This window comes from Pagrus major, chromosome 7, assembly GCF_040436345.1.
Source record: "Pagrus major chromosome 7, Pma_NU_1.0".
NCBI lineage: Eukaryota > Metazoa > Chordata > Actinopteri > Spariformes > Sparidae > Pagrus > Pagrus major.
The window spans coordinates 824,963-846,233 of NC_133221.1; the positions used below are offsets into that span (position 1 = coordinate 824,963).

The window sequence follows — 21,271 nt, forward strand, 5'->3', positions numbered from 1 at the left end:
GCCTGACCGATACATCAGGAGGCTGCTGGTATCAGCGGATCCCAAATTTGACATCTCGATATTGTTCTGCCCAAATATGTGATAGACAACATTGTCGTCGCTCATTCTGCGCTGGGTGATAAACTCTGAAGTGACACTGCAGATGTGTGGTGTTGCTCTGTACAGTTAATGAGCTTACAGCAAAGACGACATGCAGCCTCGTTCAAATCAGCTGGCTAAGTCCTCCATGTTTGTGTTAAAGCTGCCTGCATGCTGCCACATCTGACCAGTTGACCTGCAGTTACCTCCCAAATATCAACGTGCGTTGCCTCAAGACAATTCTGCATGCATTTTTTTTTCTTATCAAAATAAAAGCCAGAAGATGAAGATTAACAGCTGTTTGATATTTGATAATATTTAATAATCAGCCCAGGCCTAATCAGCATATTCACGGTCTGACATGCACCGATATGAAAACTTGTTTTTAGAGATTATAACGCAGAAAAAGACGGCGGGTTGATTTAGAATTACTGAAGTACCAGTGAAGATAAAGTGTCTTTAAACTGTAAAGTGTTACATTTCTTCATCACAAGTGTTTGAACAGCATTCGAGGATATATGTGATGTATATATACTGAATATATAGATCATCAGCAGATATACTGATATCTGCACCAGACAAACTTCAGACTAAACACAGTTCCTCACATTCAATTCAAACTGTCCAGAAACAAAACAAACAGATTAAATCTCGTTAACACAACATGTTTAATTGACCACAGTTGCAGGCAGGGTTACAGACTGAGGACATTAACTGAGATATTTAGTCTCCAGAAAACAACAGACGTCGTCCTCTTTCAGAAAAACATCTCAAACAACTCAGGAGGATGTTTCAGATGGTTCGAAGAGGACTGAACAGAAAGTGTGTTGTTCTCCAGGGAGAAAAAGTCAAAGCCACAAAAACAAAAAGACACGAACCCTTTAAACAAAAAAATTAACTGGAGGAACCGAAACAGAAATGAAGAACTGAATATTTCACACCAATGTGGACGCGCTGCTGTTCAAATCAACCGTGTTTATTTAATTATGATAAAACAGAGTACAAGCAGAACAAACACCCGATGGATCTTTTATTTTTCTGTATTTGGGAGAATATTTATCCGACGGTCCTGAACAGCTTGTGGGAACATTTGCAAACCAGTAAGTGATCGAAGCAAAGACAACAGCGACAGGAGAATCTGAGCTTTAGTGCTGCGATCGATCACACTGTAGAGTCGCAAAGACACCAGTCAGACAAAAACATCGTCCATAATTTAGGAGATTTAATTCAAAAAAGCAACACAGACGTTTGGATAAATTTACAACCTGAAACTCACGACGTTATTTCTGAAAAAAAGCTGTTTGGAGACGTTTTAACCGTGATTTGAATCCACAATGTGCAATATTTTAATTTGAGTCGTCACTACAGGAGGGCGGACGTCTCTGGTTTGGGAATGAAACTCGTCTGTTGCTGCAGAGATTGGTCAGACGTTCAGGTTGTTTTGCTCTCCAGCAGCAGGAAGCAGGAATGATCAGAACAGGAAACAAGAAAAAGTAAACCTCTTCAGTTTGAAAGAAACGTTCACACACAGCTCACAGTCAGATTTTTTTCTCCTGATGAAGCTCCAACATTTATAAATCACATGAAATGAACCCATCACAGCCTGGTGACATCAGCTATTCAGAAGACAGGAAGTGACATCATGTGGCTGAGCAGGACGCTGAGCGGGAGCTGCAGACAGTTTGTTGAGGACAGGAAAGATGAAGATGAAGATGAGGAGCTGGAGACTGTTTTCGTCCTTCTCAGTCGGTTTTCTTGTCGCTGCTCGCCTGCAGACAGGGAACAGGGCGGTAAAAACACAGCGTGAGCGCCTCCGACAGGTCGAAGTAGTCATTGCATCCAGTGTGAAGGTGAGCGGCCTCAGCGTCTTACTCCAGGTCATTTTAACCTTTATTGTAAATACTTCTCATTTAATAAATATCTATGGTCTCAGTAAAATCTGAATGTTTCATGATGAACGTTGTTGTCACCGCTGTAGGTCGTCTGCAGAACAGAAAATAAATCTCCAGCGCCTCGTCCAATCAGAATCTAATATTGCCTTGTTAAAAAAGTTAGTTACTAGTTACTTTACACGCTGCATCAGAGACATTTTTTTAAAGTATATTTTATTCATGCAGAACATTTAAGCTACAGCTGACTGAAATGGGTACAAACTCTGTAAAATCTGTGGATAAGAGCGGAGCCGTCATTGGCCTGTGTGAAATCTAAAAGAAGCGATAATACTCACCAGCGTTAATCACAGATTATTAGCAGGTTTAGGGGTATAAGACCGTTAATATAAGGCTGAAGACTGATGAACAGAGGACCTGAATTGGTAGTAATTGATGAACTGGAATCTGGGGGGCCGAAAAGAACAACTTCAGATTTGTTTTCAAATCAGTGGGAGGAAGTTTTGAGCCACCCAGTGTTTTATGCCTTCCAGGCAGATTTAGCTGATTGCTTGGTTTTAGGGGATATAGAGTGGAGTATCGTCAGCATAGCAGCGGTGGGAGAAGTTTTTACCCTGGATGATTTTACCTAAAAGGCAGCATGTAAACAGAACAGGATGGAGCCTTGTGGCACCCCACAGGACAGACTGGCTGGAGGAGGTCAAGTTTTCTATAATGACTCCAAAGTTTTATTTCTAATATATGAAGTGATTCAGTTCAAGGCAGTGCCACGAACAGCAGCTACATGTCTGAGCTGGTCAGTTAGAATGACATGGATCAATTCATTTTAGCAGCAAGGGAAAAAATAAATAAATAAATAAATAAATCAGTCAACCTGCAGTATTTAATGTAAATATATTTTACTTCTACTTTTAAGTACAGTTAATATCAGTTACTTACTACTTATACGAGTGACTTTCACTTTTAGCAAAGTAACATTTTAACACAATGTCTTAACTTTTACTGAGTTTGACTCGAGCTCGGGGAACAAAGATTGATCACTCAGATTTTCCTGCATTTCCCCTCTGTGGATCAATAAAAGGATACTGCGACCTGATCTCATGATGATGTCTGGACAGAAAGACTAGCGGCTCCGAATTGTTTCGTCTTCCACGACGTATCGTTGACATTGACCAATAGGAGCAAAGACCGTCTTCAGCTGATGACTCGTCTTGCTGTTTTTAGACTTTTCAACACGACTGTCAGAATCTGTCGCTGTAAATTATGAAGAGTTAAACCGGATCCAACACGAAACCACGAGCTGATCCCAACCCTGGCCCACGTATCATGTACACAAGCGTGCGGACATGTATGTATTTCTAGGTATGTTACATAATTGCCTTCATGTGTGTGTAAGAGGCAGATTTAAGGTGGACCAGCTGCTCGCGCGCACACACACACACACACACACACACACACACACACACACACACACACACACACACCTAAATATAACGTCAACAGAGAGATACAGGGTCGTCCTACACTCACACAGTCAGGAGTTATAGATCAACTTCTAATCGGATCAATCAATTTTCCTTTGGTACAATATTTTTAGGTTATATCTCGGACACATTATACATCTGATTACTAATAAATCTCCACTAAAGCTCGATATACTCAGACTGGATGACAACATTTTTGACCAAATACCTCGATATTGATATTGTGCAATTTTGTTTGTTTAGGGATGACTGTTGGTACGTTGTCATTATCTCCACATCACTGATGATTATTGATCAGCAATCTCTTTGTGTTCATATTATGTCAAAGGCTGGGCTGGACCAACAAGGATTATTTTAACCTAAGATTAGCTCTAATCAGAGTTTAGTAAAACTAGGTTACAAAATTAGTAAATTAGAAATTAATCTCTGCTCAGTAAAGCAAAGATTACTGACTGACAAAATGACCTGTGTCAGTGCCCTGTGTGACAGTCGGTCCAGTGTTCAGTTCAGATCCAGAACTGACTGTACTGGTATCTGGGTCGAAGTTCAGCAGCATCATGACAAAATTTGGCTCGAGTCCGTCTTATTTTGCTCAGTTCATTTAAAAAAATAACAGCCATGTTAAAACCTCCTCCAGTGTAAGTTTAAAGTTAATACTCAATCACGGTCTGCAAGTTCAGAAAATGACATCACTTTACTGTGATGAGCCTTTAAAACCAGGAAAAGACAACACTTCCTGTGTAACACATCACTAGATCCAACAGCTAACACCATATATCATGTCAGGGTAGTGATATCCCTTTGCTGCACTGGCCTGCACCAGCTCTGACCTTGCATTCACCCAAAATAGCACTCTAAAAAAATGGCCCAATCATGAGATACTAATTCCTGGAAATCACATCTGAGAAAAGTGTTTTTATATATGAGGACATCAGATTTTCCTTTTAGTAACAGCCTTACTGTCACTAGGCTAGCACCATCCCTGTTTACTTAAAGCAGCAACAAGGAACTTTCATTTTTAGCAGATTCTAGTGCTTTTATGATTTTTTTTCTCCCAGCCCCCATAAGTCAGAATCTGACCCGGTACCGACCGAAGGTCTTGTTTGCTCATGTAGGTCATAGAAGGGCTTCAATGTGAAACAGGTAAAAACTTGTGTAGTATGTCCTGCACCAGTGTCTGATGGTCAATGTCTTTACTGAAGAAAACACCACAGACCAAATCAACCTACAAATCCTGTGGACACGTGCCAACAGTGCGACAGGAGAGACACAGCTGAGAGTTTAGGTTCTTCACTTCATCTAATATTTGGGCCATTTCAGAAACTTTTTTTCTCTGTGCGATGACTCAATCTGATCGCGTATTTGTATCATGACTTCATCGCTGACACACAGCTGCACGGTAAAAAAAACAAAACAGCGTGAAGCATAAAATCTGATTAAACCTTAAAAGGAGGACGTTCGTGGGTGTGAGTGTCTTCAACGTGCTCTGCATGTGTTCAGATCAGTCCAGCTTGATTTACGGCTGTACATTTTACAGCGCAGCAGACACGTGCCTCCTCAACGGACTAGACATCGAGGCTAGAGTTACCACATGCACACAAGAAGAACTGTGATTGGTCTGTTTGAGTCGTTTGCCGAGAGTGAAGACGACCTGAAGCAAGTTGAAGGCTGCTGTGTTTTAGTGATACGTGGTCTGAACAACAGGAAGTCACTGCTCGTACAGGAGAAGCTACAACCAGTAAACATTCACGTGTAGAAGACTTTGTTTTATACAAAATATCATCATAAATAAACCTTTTTCTGACAGACATTATCTTGTTCAACTACAACTGGTTTATTACAGATATTACGACACGTTTGTGTCAAATGTAAAACCAGATTTAGAGCACGAGGTCTGTGTGTGTGTGTGTGTGTGTGTGTGTGTGTGTGTGTGTGTGTGTGTGTGTGTGTGTGTGTGTGTGTTACCAGCAGTTTGCTGTGCTCGTCCAGCAGTCTGTCGTACTCCACCGTCAGATTCTCTGCCTGTTTCTTCATTGCACGAACGTCACTGTCAGACTTCTGCAGAGCTGCGAAACATCAACCAGCAGTTTAATGTAACTAAATACATCAACACCGAGTACTGTAAACACAGAGTACTGTAAACACAGAGTACTGTAAACACAGAGTACTGTAAACACTGAGTACTGTAAACACTGAGTACTGTAAACACAGAGTACTGTACTTTACTCGAGGCATCACTCCACTACAGTTCAAAGGGAAATATTGTATATAAGACTTTTACATTTATCACAGTTTAGCTAGTTTCAGCTCCTCTTGTCTCTGGAAACTCCTCCTCCAACAATAATAAATTCTTTATCATTTTTATTACATGATTTTTGCGGCTGAACTTGTTCCACATTTTTCAATGTATAAATATTCAACTCAATTACGACATTGTTGCCATCTCTTTTCTCATCCCTACCTCGGTGATTTTCACCATTTTATCACATTTTAAAGACCAAACAACTAATCGATTAATCAAGAAAATACTCAACTGATCAATCGATAATGAAAAGACGAAAAAAACACAAGCACAACCCGCCGACACCTCAGTGAGAAAGTGAGCGCTGACGGAGAGACTCCGAACTTTAAAATGTTCGATATCATTTATACGTTTTTTCTCCTCTTAAATTAGGTTCATGTTCACTGGAAGTGTCCCAAGAGAGAAGTTATGAGAAGTGCTTTATAAGAAGGGACCAATTCTGCAGTTTCTCTCAGATCTTCAGGTAGTTCAGAGGGGACTGTTAAACCAGGTCTGCTTTAGTCCTGAACCAGGACCAGGACAGCAGAGCCCGGCCCGATGATGAGGCTGTGGCTCATAAGATAAGAACAGTTCAGTAATAACCGTGAAGGATAAAGTCTCGACTGACAACCAGTGAAGAGGTGGAAACAGGCTGACGTGATCTCATCTTCTAGCAGCTGTGTGTCGTCTTTGGCTTTAAATCATAAATACTTTTCATTACAATAATCTAAGAGATTGAGGTGTCTGCTGTTAGATGCAGCATACGTATACAAATGGTTCGTAGTAGGAGAATATATTGGAATGTTAATTGCTGTTTGGGCCTTCCTGATTTGGAGGTTATTTAGTTAGGGGTACCAGGATACTGACATAATTAGATCAGCAGAGCCATGGAGGCTCTGGGTCAGAGCTGAAGGACAGTGTGGTGAGCACCCTACAAGAGATGCCTCTACTGTTCTTCTGTCCCTCTCTTAATATGAACCTTATGATATAACTAAGTTTTTGACCAAAGCAAGCTCGGTATATAAGGAGCTGTCAACATATTGTCGGCAGAGTTTCATTATTCGGCTGGAGACTCTCCAAGTAACGTGTTACTTGTATACGATACTGAACTTATTGTAATAAATTTGTTATACAACTAAGACAGTATCGGCGGAGCTTTTCTTCAAACATCTTCAACTGCATCGCCACTGAATATACGACAAGATGAAACAAAAGCACAAATGATCTTTATGATCAAAGAAGAAGAAGACTTCAGATGTCCTACTCTTCCTCATCTTTTACAGTCTGCTCCACCTCCTCCACCTCCTCCTCCTTACCTTTCTTGGTGGTGTCCAGCTCCTCCTTCAGGGTCTTCACCTCCCCTTTCAGAACCTTGTTCTCCTCCTGTGGTCCTGCTCCCTTCTTTCCGGCCTCTGGCACATCGATACCAGCGTCACGCAGTTTCTATTGAAACAGGGACAAAAAACAGACAAAGTGTAACTTACGATATATCAGCTCATGGTGTTTGTCATCAGAAATGTAACAACGTCTGCGGCTGGATTTGGAGACAATGTGTGTAAAATGAAGCAGAACAGAGGTTGAATATTTCCACCTGATGCAACAGTTCAGTCAGAGCTGCACCTGTGGAGACCGTCTGCACAGGTGAGGTTTCTCAGTTACAAACTACTTTTTCATTTGCTGATCATTTAGGCGCTCACATGTGAGACGTTACTAAAGGTGATCTAATGGGGTTTATATTGATCTTGAAGATTTGTCTGATTTGTTCACTTTCTTTAATCTCGGCTGTATTTGACACGACCGTCTGAACGACCCTGAACTTTAACAAATGTAGTTTCAGAGGGAACTTATTGTCCGGTATTGGCTCACAGAGCAGAACTTGTCTGAAGACGACGACGAAGGAGAAGAAGAAGAAACTAAATGCTGAGATCACCTGACGAGACCTGGAGGAATTTAATCGTCTGCTGTTGACATTTGTTTCTGGTTGGTGATTGGTTTGACCCCGCCCACTCAGGGACCAACAGGTGTTCATACCAAACGCCTCTTCACCTCTCAGTCGTGATGTCACAGCGATAGCTGCTCTGTGTGGCAGTATTTTATACTGCAGCAGCAGAAATCCTGCATTCTGATTGGCTGATTTTTCTGAAGAAAGGTTGGTTCAATAAAAGTGAAAGTTCTCAGATCTTTTAATCTAAAAGCAAGAAAAGATTGAGGATTTTTAGGAAGTATCGCTGTCATGAAATGGTCTTACTGGTTCAGCCCAGTGGAGAATAAACTGGGCCTCAAACTTTGTGTCTCCACATGTCAAAACTCCCAGTGTTCAGATTTTGGAGGGAAACTTCAGTTTTTTTCTTTGTCTCGTGTTACTGCTCACCTCCTGATTACTGTGTGTGTGTGTGTGTGTGTGTGTGTGTGTGTGTGTGTGTGTGTGTGTGTGTGTGTGTGTGTGTGTGTGTGTGTGTGTGAGAGTGTGTGTGAGAAAGAGGAGCATGTGGTATTTACAGCTGTCAGTGGCACTGTGACTACAGACATTTGATTACTTTCCTCTACAGTCTGTCAGTTTATGTCATCGAGGAAACAACATGTTTTAATGACAAATGAAAACAGTCGGATGAAGCAGCTCGTGTTTCTCCACCAGTGAATCAGAGCGAAGCTGAAACAGCTCAGACGTCAGTAAAGAAAATCAGAAAAGTAGAAATTTCAGGAATTCATCGGACTGAAGCAGCGAACGTGAGCTGAGCTGGTGAAGTGACTCAGTGACGGAGCGAAGCAGCTGCCGGGCCTCAGACCTTTAACTGAAGAGGCTCGGCCATAAAACCTGGTTTTACAGTTCTGAACTGAATCCAACAGCACGAGGTCTCAGGTTCAGAAAGTCCACAAGGATCCTCAATCACCCGGGACCACAGAGCAGACGACACCACAGAGCTCGAGCTACACCTCTGTGACACTTTACAGTAATAATTAACTTCATGTGAACAGTTTGGACGGGAAACACTCGACCTTTAACCTTCGAGAAACTATCACTCACACACATTAACCAGCCCGAGAAGTTCACCAACAAACAGCAGAGAGGAGGAAGTATTCAGATTACTTTACTTCTGTAAATGTACTCTGTTACAAGTACAAATCCTGCATTAAGTACTTACTTATTACACATTACTGTAGTAAAAGTATAATCAGGAAAATGTAGTTAAAGTATTGTCAGTAAAAGTGGTGGTTGTAGTAAAATCAGGTTTGGAAGTAACTGAATACATGTAACTGGATTAAGTGTAATTAGATTACAGATACATTCAGGATTACCATTTTAAAATAAAGAATGATAAACCAGTCTGTAGCTACGCACCTGCACACACGACAACATGTGTGTATATTATTCTTACAGGAAACACACTATATTTAAAAAAGTGCAATATGCAAGAATTGGCCACCTGTCGAAATTATCCTTCAAACAAACAAACAAACAAACAAACAGGGCAGCACATCACCAGGTACCGCTCACGCCTCAAAGCCTCACTGAGCAGCGTTCATAGGAGCGAACGGAGCTCCGTCACCAGCACTGTCCAGTTGTAACGTCCTCGGGTGGGAAGCTTGAACGCTGAGATAACAACAAACTAAACATGATGATCCTGGAGCTGTAGCGCCCCCTGTACAGAGGTGGCATATTACACCACACACCATAAAAGGGCATGCTAATCCTGTAGCAACATACCACAGAATGAGAAGCTCAGCTAAAAGCACATCACAACTATTTTTACCTAAACAAAAACAAAATTCTAACATTGAGCAACCAAAGCAAAAGCAACAAAATGTCCACACGCTGCGTTAGCGGTCAAGTATTTGATGCTCACGTTACTAACGATGTGTCACAAACAGCTGAGACTCGACAGCTTCAAGGCAAAAAACTGTTGTATTTAGGTGGATGAGTACCGGCCGTGATGTGCAGGACAAAATACAGAAGTTTCACGTGAGAAATCTAAAATGCTACATTTAATTATTCAAACTAAATATGACTCAACTAAAATCTCTAACTTTGCTCTGCTGCACTTTACCAGCATCACTCCTGTTCAGATGTTGTGCTCTGGTTTTCTACAGGTTTCAGGCTCCGACTGCATCATTCAGAAAATTAAAACTAAATATTTTATTTACTCTGACCCAGTGAGATCATTGGACCTCTGCAGGAATCTCACGAGTGTGACTTTTATTTTGGTACCAAGATTTCTTTATAGACCTTGTAGTTGCAGAGATCTACGCAAATGATTTTCAGAGAATTGTTTTCAGGCCGTTTCTGAACAGGTTGACAGTCTGTTCTTGTTTGTGACAAACAGCTCGGGTCCGTTTCACATCAAGATAAATCCATCAGTCGAATTTAACTAATTAATCAAGTTGAAACCTGTTTTTGTTTGATGTGTTCAGCGTTTCAGAGACGTGACGTGAACGTCAGAGGGAAGATCATGTTATCAGCCTTCACAGCAACATGTAACACTGTCTGATGACATGTCAGCTCGCACACACACACACACACACACACACACTGAAGGTGACACAACTGTGTGTAAGTGTGTGTGTGCAGGGAAATTACACCACATCAAAAATAGAGACGACTATCAGTCACGTGTATGTTCCTGCAGAACTCTGCAGCTTCACATGACTGACCTTCTAGGCTCCAAGATGGATTCATCACACACACACACACACACACACACACAGATGTATCTATTTACAACGATAAGGTGGAGTTTGGAGATGGATGCAGTCAGGAGTGCGAGGCCTGTATGGACGAGTGACAGGATGTTAATTTCCTGCAGAAAGTGCTGTGATGATGTCGACAGCTGAAATAGATTCAAATGCAGAAATGTGAAATTAATTAATGAAAAATGTCAAAGCCCAAAAAAAAAAAACCACCCAAAGATATTCAGTTAGTTTTAATCAGAGGGAAGAATCCAGAAAATATTCATGTTTTCCGAGCTGACAGGAGACTTCTTCTTTTCTTAAAGTTTCTCAAACCGACTAAACCATTATCAGAACTGATCGATTAACGGTTGCAGCTCTTCTGTTCAACCCGTCTTTTCCTTTTTGTTTTGCAAAATACTTTGAGCTGCGTTATATATACGAACGTTTAGATTAAGTTTATATTATTAAAGTAACGCTGAGCTCACACTCCAACATAACGTCAGGTCAGAGCCGCTGAAACCTTTAAACCATTTCAGTTCATTCATTAATACGAATTCACATCGCTGCCAAAACTCACTGCAATAACACCAGTAAACATTTATCTGGAAATCATGAATCAACCGAGTGTGTGTGTGTGTGTGTTTGTGTGTGTGTGTGTGTGATTGTGTGTGTGTGTGTGAGAGAGAGAGAGTGTGTGTGTGTGTTTGTGTGTGTGTGTGTGTGTGTGTGATTGTGTGTGTGTGTGAGAGAGAGAGAGTGAGTGTGTGTGTCACATGCAGATGAAGCAATTTCTCCTTTTAGCAGCAGAGGACTTGGTGATCTCTTCACCTCCGACAAACCCAGGTCAGATTACCACAGAGTGTGTATGTGTGTGTCTCCACATTGTGAATGAGTTACACAGGCTGTGTGTGTGTGTGTGTGTGTGTGTGAATATTTTGGTGTTTATTTATGTTGAGCTCAGCAGCTGTAGATCAGTGCTGCCCCCAGCTGGTGGAGTAGAGAATCAAAGAAATAGCAGAAATATGAAAAGGCTGTTTTTATTTTATTTTTATTTTCAGCCTTTCTAAACAACAAAAAACAGATTTTAAAGAACCGCTCATGTGTCATTTTGTCTTTTAACAAGTGAGTCTCGTAATTATATCCCTTATATAATTAAACCTACAATAACTGATTATTTTGTCTAGTTTGCAGCAGATATACGATGTTTCTTCACCTCTAAAGTTGACATATTGAACTGGTTTTGAATCAGATGTTTATTTCCACCTCCAGCAGCGACAGATCAACAGGATCCATCATGTGTGTGTCACCTGATGAATCTCAGCTCTTGAGGGAAATCTGCCTCTTTCTGACTCTCTGCTGCTCAGCTGGTCGTGTTCAGAGACTCTGCACAGTGTTTTCTCTGAATACGACTGAGAAGGTGAGTGAAGGTGTGCGTGTGTGTGTGTGCGTCCCACCTCTTGCAGCAGCTCATTTTCCTCCATGTATTTCTTGGCGGCGGTGCTGGCGCCCTCTGCCTGCTTCTTGAAAGCTTCGTTGGAGGCCATGAGTGAGGCCTGCTGGGAGAGCAGAGTGGCAAGACGACGCAGCAGCCTGCACACAGACAGAAGAAACACGTGAACACACAACTTAACATCCTGTCGTTGGACACAAATCTAACAACTGGAATAAAGAAACTGAAGCGTTTCCTTCGACTCGGCTCTACTGCTGACTTTTTATCTCAATTTCTGCTTTTGTTATGATCATTTTGACTCTGTAGCTCGTTATTATGTGAATATTTGTTCCTTATTTTTTCCTCTAACTGGTGGAAATGAGCTTCCACAGAGCAGCGATAGCAACCAGGAACTAAGAATAAAAGCAGGAAGTCATCAGGCCACTCAAACTTTCTCTAACTCAAATTTTAATCAACACATTTAATTCAAATCAGTGTTGTATTTTCATCTCTCAGCTGAGACAGAACAGGCTGCTGATAACAATACTGACGGGTCCGGACTGAGTTCTGACTGGACGACCTGCTGCAGCGAGTCAACTCACTGATTACTTTTATTATCTGCAGTGAAAATCAATCTCAATCTGACAGAGAGAAACAGAAAGAAAACACGGGAACACTCCACAAACATCACATCCTGTCACAGTTTTTCAATCATGATCAGATTATTGATCCATCTTGTTACAACACCACATCACACCACCGAACAGCAACACACACACATGTTGAGTTATCCCTGACCTTTCTGATGTGTGTGTGTGGTACGTGTCGTACATGCTGTGTGTGCCGCTGACAGGCTGTGATGCAACAGTGAGTCACAGCAGGAGTGGGCGGGGCTGCAATTCAAACCCTGCGGGGGCATAAAACAACAGATAACTGCCCCAATTCCAGCCAGTGTGTGTGTGTGTGTGTGTGTGTGTGTGTGTGTGTGTGTGTGTGTGTGTGTGTGTGTGTGTGTGTGTAAACCTTTAAAAACACTGATCAGTCCAACATTAAAACCACTGACTGATGATGTCCTGCTGGGAAGCCTCGCCCTGACACACAACAACAACTGCTCAGGAACGACAACACAACAAATTCCCCAGATACCAATCTGGAACAAGTCTGATTCAGGGAGGTCCAACATCCACAAACAAACGTCTCAGTGCCAGACACGGCAGGACACCCCAGAGGTCTCATGATCATACCTTGAAAGGTCAGAGCCATTTCGGCTGCACAATATTAAGTCGGTGGTTTTAATGTTGCATCGCTGTTTAGTTTCATAGTCACAAAAAGTTCAGTAATTTCCTCAAACAGCTGCTCACTGTAGTGTTTGGAAAAAACCCAACATTGCAATATATTGTTTTCTGTGATAAGAAAAAAAAAACAGGAAACTCCTCCCGACAGCCCTGAAGAGCTCCGTGTGGACAGTATGAATCCTTCTCGAGAGACTGACGTGATGGCAGGAGTCAGTTTATCAAACAACCAAATCAGACACTACTTTGTCTGATGACCTGATCAAGAACGATTGTGGTCGGCTGTGCATGAAGAGTCTGCAGGTCACTCACAAGCAACAACCTCCGCTGTATCCGTGACCCTCACATCAGACTGAAGTATGTTTTATCAGAGTCTCCTGTCAGAGACAACGACAGCTGACAGTTCTGCTTTTGCATCAAGTTGCAATAAAGCTGCAGCACAGCGTGTTTGAGTTCATTTGCTCTACTTGAGATCACACGTCCACATGTGCACATCACGGTGTCGCTGCTGAAACTATAAACTGTGCAGCCCAAGTTTTTAATCAAACACACAGGAGGATGTTGTGCACCTGCATCACAGACGTCTCTCTGGAGACTCTGGAGTCTGAAGCACTTCACCTTCGTTTAGTGAAAAACTCTGAGACGTGCGGAGCAGCAGATGATCCCCTATGACCCAAATATGGCTGTCAGTCCATTCACAGGCCTGAAATAATCTGATCAGCTGCCGACACTTCAGCCTTTCCACAAACTCCCTTTGAGTCACATCACAGCAGACCGTCTGTGGAGGGCTCGGTCTAAACGCTGGAGAACTTCCTCCTGGATTCTATGTAACAGCAGCTGCTGCATCACATGTTGCAGCGCTGCGGGTGAGTCACCGAGCAGCTGCTGCTGGCTGAACACCGGACAGAGACCGGTACTGACCGGGCCGATCCAACGCTGCTGCTGCCCCCTACAGGCCGCACACTGCCAACATCCACTGAACTCATCACAGAAGGTTTATTGAAGCTCAGACGGACCGACCACACGTCGACCTGACTCTCCAAAGTCAGACGACTCTCAAGTAGCTGATTTATTGATTCCTGTAACAGATGATCTAGAACACTGCTGAACGATTGTTTTCATTATTGATGAACACTGTGGTACTGGAGAAGGTTCATTTACAAGACGACCCAAATAAGTCAGAATTAGTCAGAGACAGAGTTTCACAACGTTAGAAAGTTTGTTTTAACTCAACAACTCCTAAATCACCACATTTGTTAAGGGAGTCTGGTGATGTTGAGGTTACTGTGTCTTTGCTTCGTTTGTTTCCTAATAAGTCAGTTTGGTTTCTAGTGAAGATCTTTGATTAGTCAGTAACTTGTCAGCCCAACAACAAGCTGTCGTCCAATAACAAGACGCCAAGTCACAGACGTCTGAAACCAATCAGGTTTAAATCGTGTTTGACCCCGTCTGAGGGGTCAACCAACCAGGGAGCAAGACAGATTCACACCTCAGAGTCACTGTACAGTCCTGCAGCCTGATCCTGTTTGGACAGAGCTCAGTGTGTGTTTCCAGTAACACACAGCTGCTCATTCCTTCCATCCTACTGTAAAATTCCTCTGCATTTAGATCAGTCTGCCTGTTGCTGTGTGTGTGTGTGTGTGTGTGTGTGTGTGTGTGTGTGTGTGTGTGTGTGTGTCTCTCACAGGCAGAGCAGCAGGGCGAAGCCGGCGATGTATTCGTTCCTCTGAGCTCTGAACAGTTTCATGTGGATGTGTTCGATGGCCGTTGGGTTGTTGGTCAGATCCACCTTCTCCGTCACGCTGTACTTCCTCACCTCACGGAAAGCATCTACACACACACACACACACACACACACACACACACACACACACACACACACACACACAATCATCATTCTGTATCCTACAATCTGAGGTCATTTGTACTTTGTGTTTTCTGCCTTTACTGATATAAAACCCTTTAACAGTCTGGAGCGATGGCAGCTTCCAGCTCACAGCTGGAGGTCGGAGGTGACCGCTCTGCTTCACATTTGGAAAAACTTCCAACAAAAAAATATATTTTATTCTGAAATCATCATGTTTTAAAAAGGTGCTGTATAAATAAAGTTGTTTATTATTATCATGGAAACTAAGTACAACTACACACACACACATACCGATGAGCAGGAAGACGAGGATGGCGATGGCCACCATGAACGAAGTGTTTCCATAGAGAGCGATGGTCTGGATGATCCGAGATTTGAAGATCTTGTTCCACCTGATCACGTGACGACACAGCAGAAAACACACACACATTAGTAAAGTACACACACATTAATAAAGTACACACACATTAATAAAGTGCGCACACATTAATAAAGTGCGCACACATTAATAAAGTGCGCACACACACAGGACAGATGGACACACGATGAACTGAGACTGTGGCTCCATCTGGTGGACGGACTGAACAAACACTGTCAAGTTCTCCTCCAGTTCAATTTCCAAAGGACACAGGGACAACTCAAATTTCTGACTCAATCTTTTATTTTCCTTTTGGCTTTGTCAGTCGATTGGTCTTTTCAGTTAATTAGGTTTTAAACCTTTAAAGACAGAAACAAAAGTTAACATTTTAATTAAACATTTTTAATGAATTTTAGATGAATTCAAACAATTAAATATTTTAAATGAATTCAAACATTTTAAATGTATTCAAACATTTAATTAAACATTTTAAATGAATCCAAACATTTAACTAAACATTTCAAATGAACTTTAATATTCAATTAAGCATTTTAAATGAATTTCCCAAATTTTTAGTAAAGTTTTAACATTTAACAGAATTTTAACATTTTTAACTTTGTATTATCCTTTTGTACCTTATACTAATTTTCCAAACTCAAAATGATATATTGTTTTAGCACAAACTCATTTACCACAAATCAATGAAGTCACTGCTGCAATGTGTTCCTTAACCAATCTACAGTTAACATAAACCTGAACATATTGAGCAGCATTTCAAACACCATGAAATTAAATAAACATTTCACCGACCATTGGCGTCTTTAGACTGAACCTTTGAGTGAACTTGGCGCTTCTTCTCTCTGAAGTTTGTTTCTCTGAATGACTGAGATCCTCCATGTCATCACAGGTGCTCCAAATCAGTCACAATGACTGATCAAGTAACCAGCAGCCAGTTTGCTGCTGCTGGTGCACTCTGGGAAGTGTAGTTGACCCATTCCTGAGATTCAGCTCAACAAACACTGACACTTTGTGAGGATCAGATTCACTGAGACATTAAATGTTTAACGAGCCTCTTAAAGTTAAAGAGACAGAAATCATCAGGACAATATGAACATTTAAATTAAATCAGATACCAAACAGGTACGTTCAGTTTAAAAGGAGGAACTGGGAGTTAAATGTTTATACTGCTCATGTCTTCACAACTTATGTGAGGTGGTTTATATGATCGTGATTATTAATTAATTATATTAATTACAACAACTCTTTTACATTGAACAATTATATTAAAATAAAAGGTTTTTTGGTTGATAACTTTAAATAAATACAGATAAACTGGAGCATGTCGTTTGAGTTCATACTGAACGTCTTCTTCTCCAGCAGCGTCTGATTAAAGGTTTGATCTGATCACATATCTGATGTTCTGATTGATCCTCTCAGTGTTTCTGATCAGGTCACAGTGGAAACGTTCAGGAACAGAACCAGTGAGAAGAACCAGTGAGACATCAGCTCTGGGATCAGTGCCGCCTCTGTTCTCAGTTAATCAGCGGCTCAGTTTTCAGTCAGGAGGTCTGATGAGTTTTAATGTGATCACTCTCTCACACTCACACACACACACACACACACACACACACACACACACACACACACACACACACACACAGAAGTGCTGCGTTAACTGTAGATTACAGTTACTGTTCAACATGCGACAGTAAAGTAACTACACTGAACAACGAGGCAGCAGATACATTTATTTTTTAAACGAGGGCTGAAGAATCTGAACGCGTCCTTGAAGTCCGTTTCAGGTCCTGGAGAATTTAAACTACTTCGTAGCCTCAGCGTTCTGCAGCATGAGACAAGTCCAGATATGAGACATTAATGTTCTTTATTGGTGCCGTTTAGTGTCACTCGTGTTTTAACTTCATGTTTGATATTTATGTTAGCTTCATATCAGGCGCAGTGTAAATGTGATCAGCAGTCCTGGAATGTAACTTAATAAAGTAAAGTACTTGAGTACAAAATCAAGATACTTGTACTTCACTTGAGTATCTTTACTTCACACCACTTTGTACTTCTACTCCTGCTGTGCAGACTGTACCATGATAAAACACTGACGTGTTGCTGCAGAATGAGTTCTGATACTTTTGATACTTAAAGTTCAGCTTGCTGATGATACAAACTAGTGTTGTCACGATATACTGAGCTTTAAAAATATTCATATGCTAAGCCACAGAAATGTAGATTAACATTACAAGATAAATATAACGAGGCCTGTGAACTTTGTTTCAATAACGACAGCATCTAATTTAATTTACTGCTGAAGGAGGCGGGGCTGTGAGGCAAACCAATCGTACTGAAGGATCAATACTGTAAAAAGGAACTTTTCAAATATTCAGAATCAACTTTTTAAAATATCTACAACAGTAATACTAACATGCTTTTACTTAAAGATGCATTATGTAGTTCTTCTTCACCTCCATCAGTGAATAAACCAGCTGTTCTCAGAGGAAAATAAGGTCCTTGAACACTGATTAAAGATAGGGAGGTGGCAGGGTCCGCCACATATAAACAAAGTAAACCAGTATAAATTGTGTTTTCCTTTAAGGTCCGTTTGTTTATTCAGTCATGAAAATAAAGAGAGTTTGTTTATTTAGTTTGTTTGAAGATCTTTCTCTGCTCATTAACATTTCTTCAACAAAACTACAGGCTGCTCCTTTAAAACTACAGACTGCTCCTTTAAAACTACAGACTGCTCCTTTAACCTACAGACTGCTCCTTTAAAACTACAGACTGCTCCTTTAACCTACAGACTGCTCCTATGTTGTGTAGAGGGACGGGTGTGTGTATTGTGTAGAGGGACGGAGGTGTGTGTGTTGTGTAGAGGGACGGGTGTGAACGCACCTCTTGGGTGAGATGAAGGGGATGCAGAGCAGCAGCACGAAGAAGACCTCAGCGTAGAGGAAGGTGGCCACCGCCGTCCACTGCAGACTCATCCTGACACTGAACAGGAAGCACAGGCAGGTGTCACAGAACACACCTGGGCCCAGGTGAGAACAACCACAGATCAATAAATGTGTGCCGCAGAGCGAGAGGTCGAACACGGTCTAAGAAACAATCATCATAAACACAAACACGGAGCAGCGCCGTGTGGAAAGAACAGAAACATCATTAAATCGTCACAATCATCTTTCAGACTATTCATCTTAAAAATTCATGACTGACTTGTGTTTTAACAGTTTAGTGAGCTCACAGTATCTTAAATTTGAAATCAGATTACAACAGAAGATCATTTATTATCAATTCCTTCTGAATTATTAAAGATGATAAAGAAAAACAAATGAGGCCTGAATCCTTCCAGAAGCTGAATGTTTAACAAAATGTCAGCAGCTTCGTCTGAACCGCGTTTCATCCTTTACAAACTCGTCTGTACGAGGAGCTCCGACGACATCTGATGGTGATGAACTGTAGCAGCAGCAGAGAAAGAGCGACGTGTTCATGTGAACACAGAACCAAACCAACACATTCCTCTCAGGCTGAACTGGAATAATCCGTTTAGTCTCAAAATGCCAATTACATTTTCCCAGAATGCAGTTTGGTAACTTAATGTGTTGCCATCAGTCCAACACACAAAAACATTCAGGTCACCATCAAAGAAAGAACGAAAATCTTCACATAGAAGCAGAGAATCTTTCGACTGGCTGAGAAACGACTGATTGATTGATTGATTGATTGATTGATTGATTGATTAGTGATGAATCCTCTCAGCTCTGTCTGCTGATGATGTCAGAGAGGCTGCAGATGAATTATATTTACAGTCTAATATTCTGACCCATTTACACACAAACACTATCTGAACTGACTCACTGTGTTTTTAACCTTTAAACAATCATTATTCTGTCCTAAATCGATCCAAAGACATTAAATCAGATTTGCAATCTCACTGATGAGTTTGGCAACACGTCGTCTTATGAACAGTCGTCTGTCCTTCAGGCTTGAACCATAAATAGAAAAACAGTGTATCAGTCCTTTGTTTAGTGCAACAGCAACTAAACCTACAGCTTGTTTAAAAACCAACAGCTGATACAGACACAGATATAAGTAAGTCAACCAACTCCCTGAGTGGACCCTCTGCATGGAGAGAGCGAGGGGGGTGATGAGGGTGATGAGGGGGTGATGGGGGGTGATGAGGGGGCGATGAGGGGGGGGATGGGGGGTGATGGGGGGTGATGAGGGTGATGGGGGGTGATGAGGGTGATGGGGGGTGATGAGGGTGATGGGGGGTGATGGGGGGGGGATGGGGGGTGATGGGGGTCTGTCTAATGGCCCTCTGAGTGGCTCTGGTTCAATAAACATGGCCGACAGCAGCTTAACGTTTCCCAGCCTCGGTTTGTTCACCAGGCTGAAGTTTCCAGACCAACAGATCATTGTGAGAGTTAAGTGTCGCTGAAACACCTCAGCTGTCTCAAATAAAACAGTGTCTGATTGGCCTTTTTGCAGATGGAGTCACAGTTTCTGCCTCAACAGTCATTGTATTATCAATATGAGTATACACTGGTACATCTGTCCCAAATATCAGTTTTCAGTCTCCTTGATTTCTAGTAATCAGCATGAGCCCACATCAGTCGACCCCTTGTTATTATTCTCTAAGGCCGAACTGTCCATCCCGTCCTTCATGTGCTGCCAGTGTCAGCTGACCTGCTGTTAGCTGTTATGAACAGTCGGTGCTGGAGGGGAGTGTCAGCTCCCAGTCTGCTGCAACACAGCTGCAACTGCTGCCAACACGCGTTACAGTGCAGAAACCCCACAGCTCGACATGTCTGACTCTTCACATGACAACTCTAATTACACGACAATCAGCTGGTTCCTTCGCATGTTTCTACATCTGTGGAGCAAAAGTAAAAATGTGGATTCACTCTTTACGACCACATGAAACAGGCTCGACTACTCACTGAAACAAATGTTAATCTGTCTCATAAACACAAACCAACCGAACTCGTTATTAAATCGTGTCCACTGCTAAAGTTTAACGAGCTACATCAGCTGATAATCGTTTATTATTTTTACTGAATATTTTCAAACATCCAACTTGGAACAGAACGAGCCTGCTAACGTCAGGAGGAAGACAGAGCACCTGAGCTAGCTAACATGCTAACTTCACTTCTCCGTGTATTCCTGGAAGCCGAGTTAGCCAGCTAGCTTACAGGCTCCGTCTACTTACTGGAAAAGTTTTTGTTGTCGGGTCGTTTAACAGAACCTGTGTGTCCATATGTTGGACAACAGCTTCTCAGTTGTATGTGGTGTTTTAATTTGTGTCGCAGCTGCTGGTTCATGACAACATGACGATAACTTCGCGCCGGCTAACTAACAAACTAGTTAAAAGTTAGCAAGCTAAAGCAGTTAGCAGATGTTAGCTGGAGGACTGTGCGCTAACAGCAGGCAGCAGTGATTAGTCAGACTCACCTCAGCAGCTCCCGCAGACACAAACTCAGAGAGACTCAGACACAAGCTGCTGTTCAGCTTCACACACTCGGCTCAGGCAGGATATTAGCCTGTTAGCATAGCTTCCCGTTGTAAACACTTCCGGCGTTTAATGCCAGCTCATCCCGGCCCCGGCACGTGATTGGATACAGCGACACAGATGGGAGGAGTCAGTACGTGACAACTCATTGCGTCACACGTCATGAATTCTCGTTCAAAGAGCTTTATTGACATTTTGATGTGAAAACAGAAACAAACACGAAGCGATCACCTGAGCTGTGGAGGTGACGTCAGCACAACAGACGTTTAGTGTGATAGTTGTTTTTTTTACACAAATAAATAAAAATATTCATGAAACACGTTTCTGCAGCTTTACACAGTTTCTTCTGATGGAGGCTTAAAACTGAGCGTCTTGTAGGAGGTCTGGTGACGCGCTCCGCTTTCTTTCTT

At 41.9% G+C, this 21,271-nt stretch overlaps 1 protein-coding gene across 2 annotated transcripts; it reads right to left on the reverse strand.

The window, feature by feature from the left end:
• Positions 1-727: 727 nt before the first annotated feature.
• bcap31 (B cell receptor associated protein 31) lies at positions 728-20,911 on the reverse strand. Of its 2 annotated transcripts, none has more exons than XM_073470822.1 (8): positions 20,804-20,911; positions 18,245-18,343; positions 15,280-15,380; positions 14,807-14,951; positions 11,855-11,990; positions 7,049-7,175; positions 5,417-5,517; positions 728-1,847 (listed from the first exon to the last, which is right to left on the reverse strand). In XM_073470822.1, the coding sequence occupies exons 2-8, from the start codon at positions 18,334-18,336 to the stop codon at positions 1,821-1,823; spliced, it is 729 nt and encodes a 242-aa protein (XP_073326923.1). In that variant the 5' UTR covers positions 18,337-18,343; positions 20,804-20,911; the 3' UTR covers positions 728-1,820. The 2 variants fall into 2 exon arrangements, with proteins under 2 accessions (XP_073326923.1, XP_073326925.1); XM_073470824.1 differs by having other exon boundaries at positions 18,245-18,380; positions 20,804-20,904.
• Between the last annotated feature and the right edge of the window lie 360 nt (positions 20,912-21,271).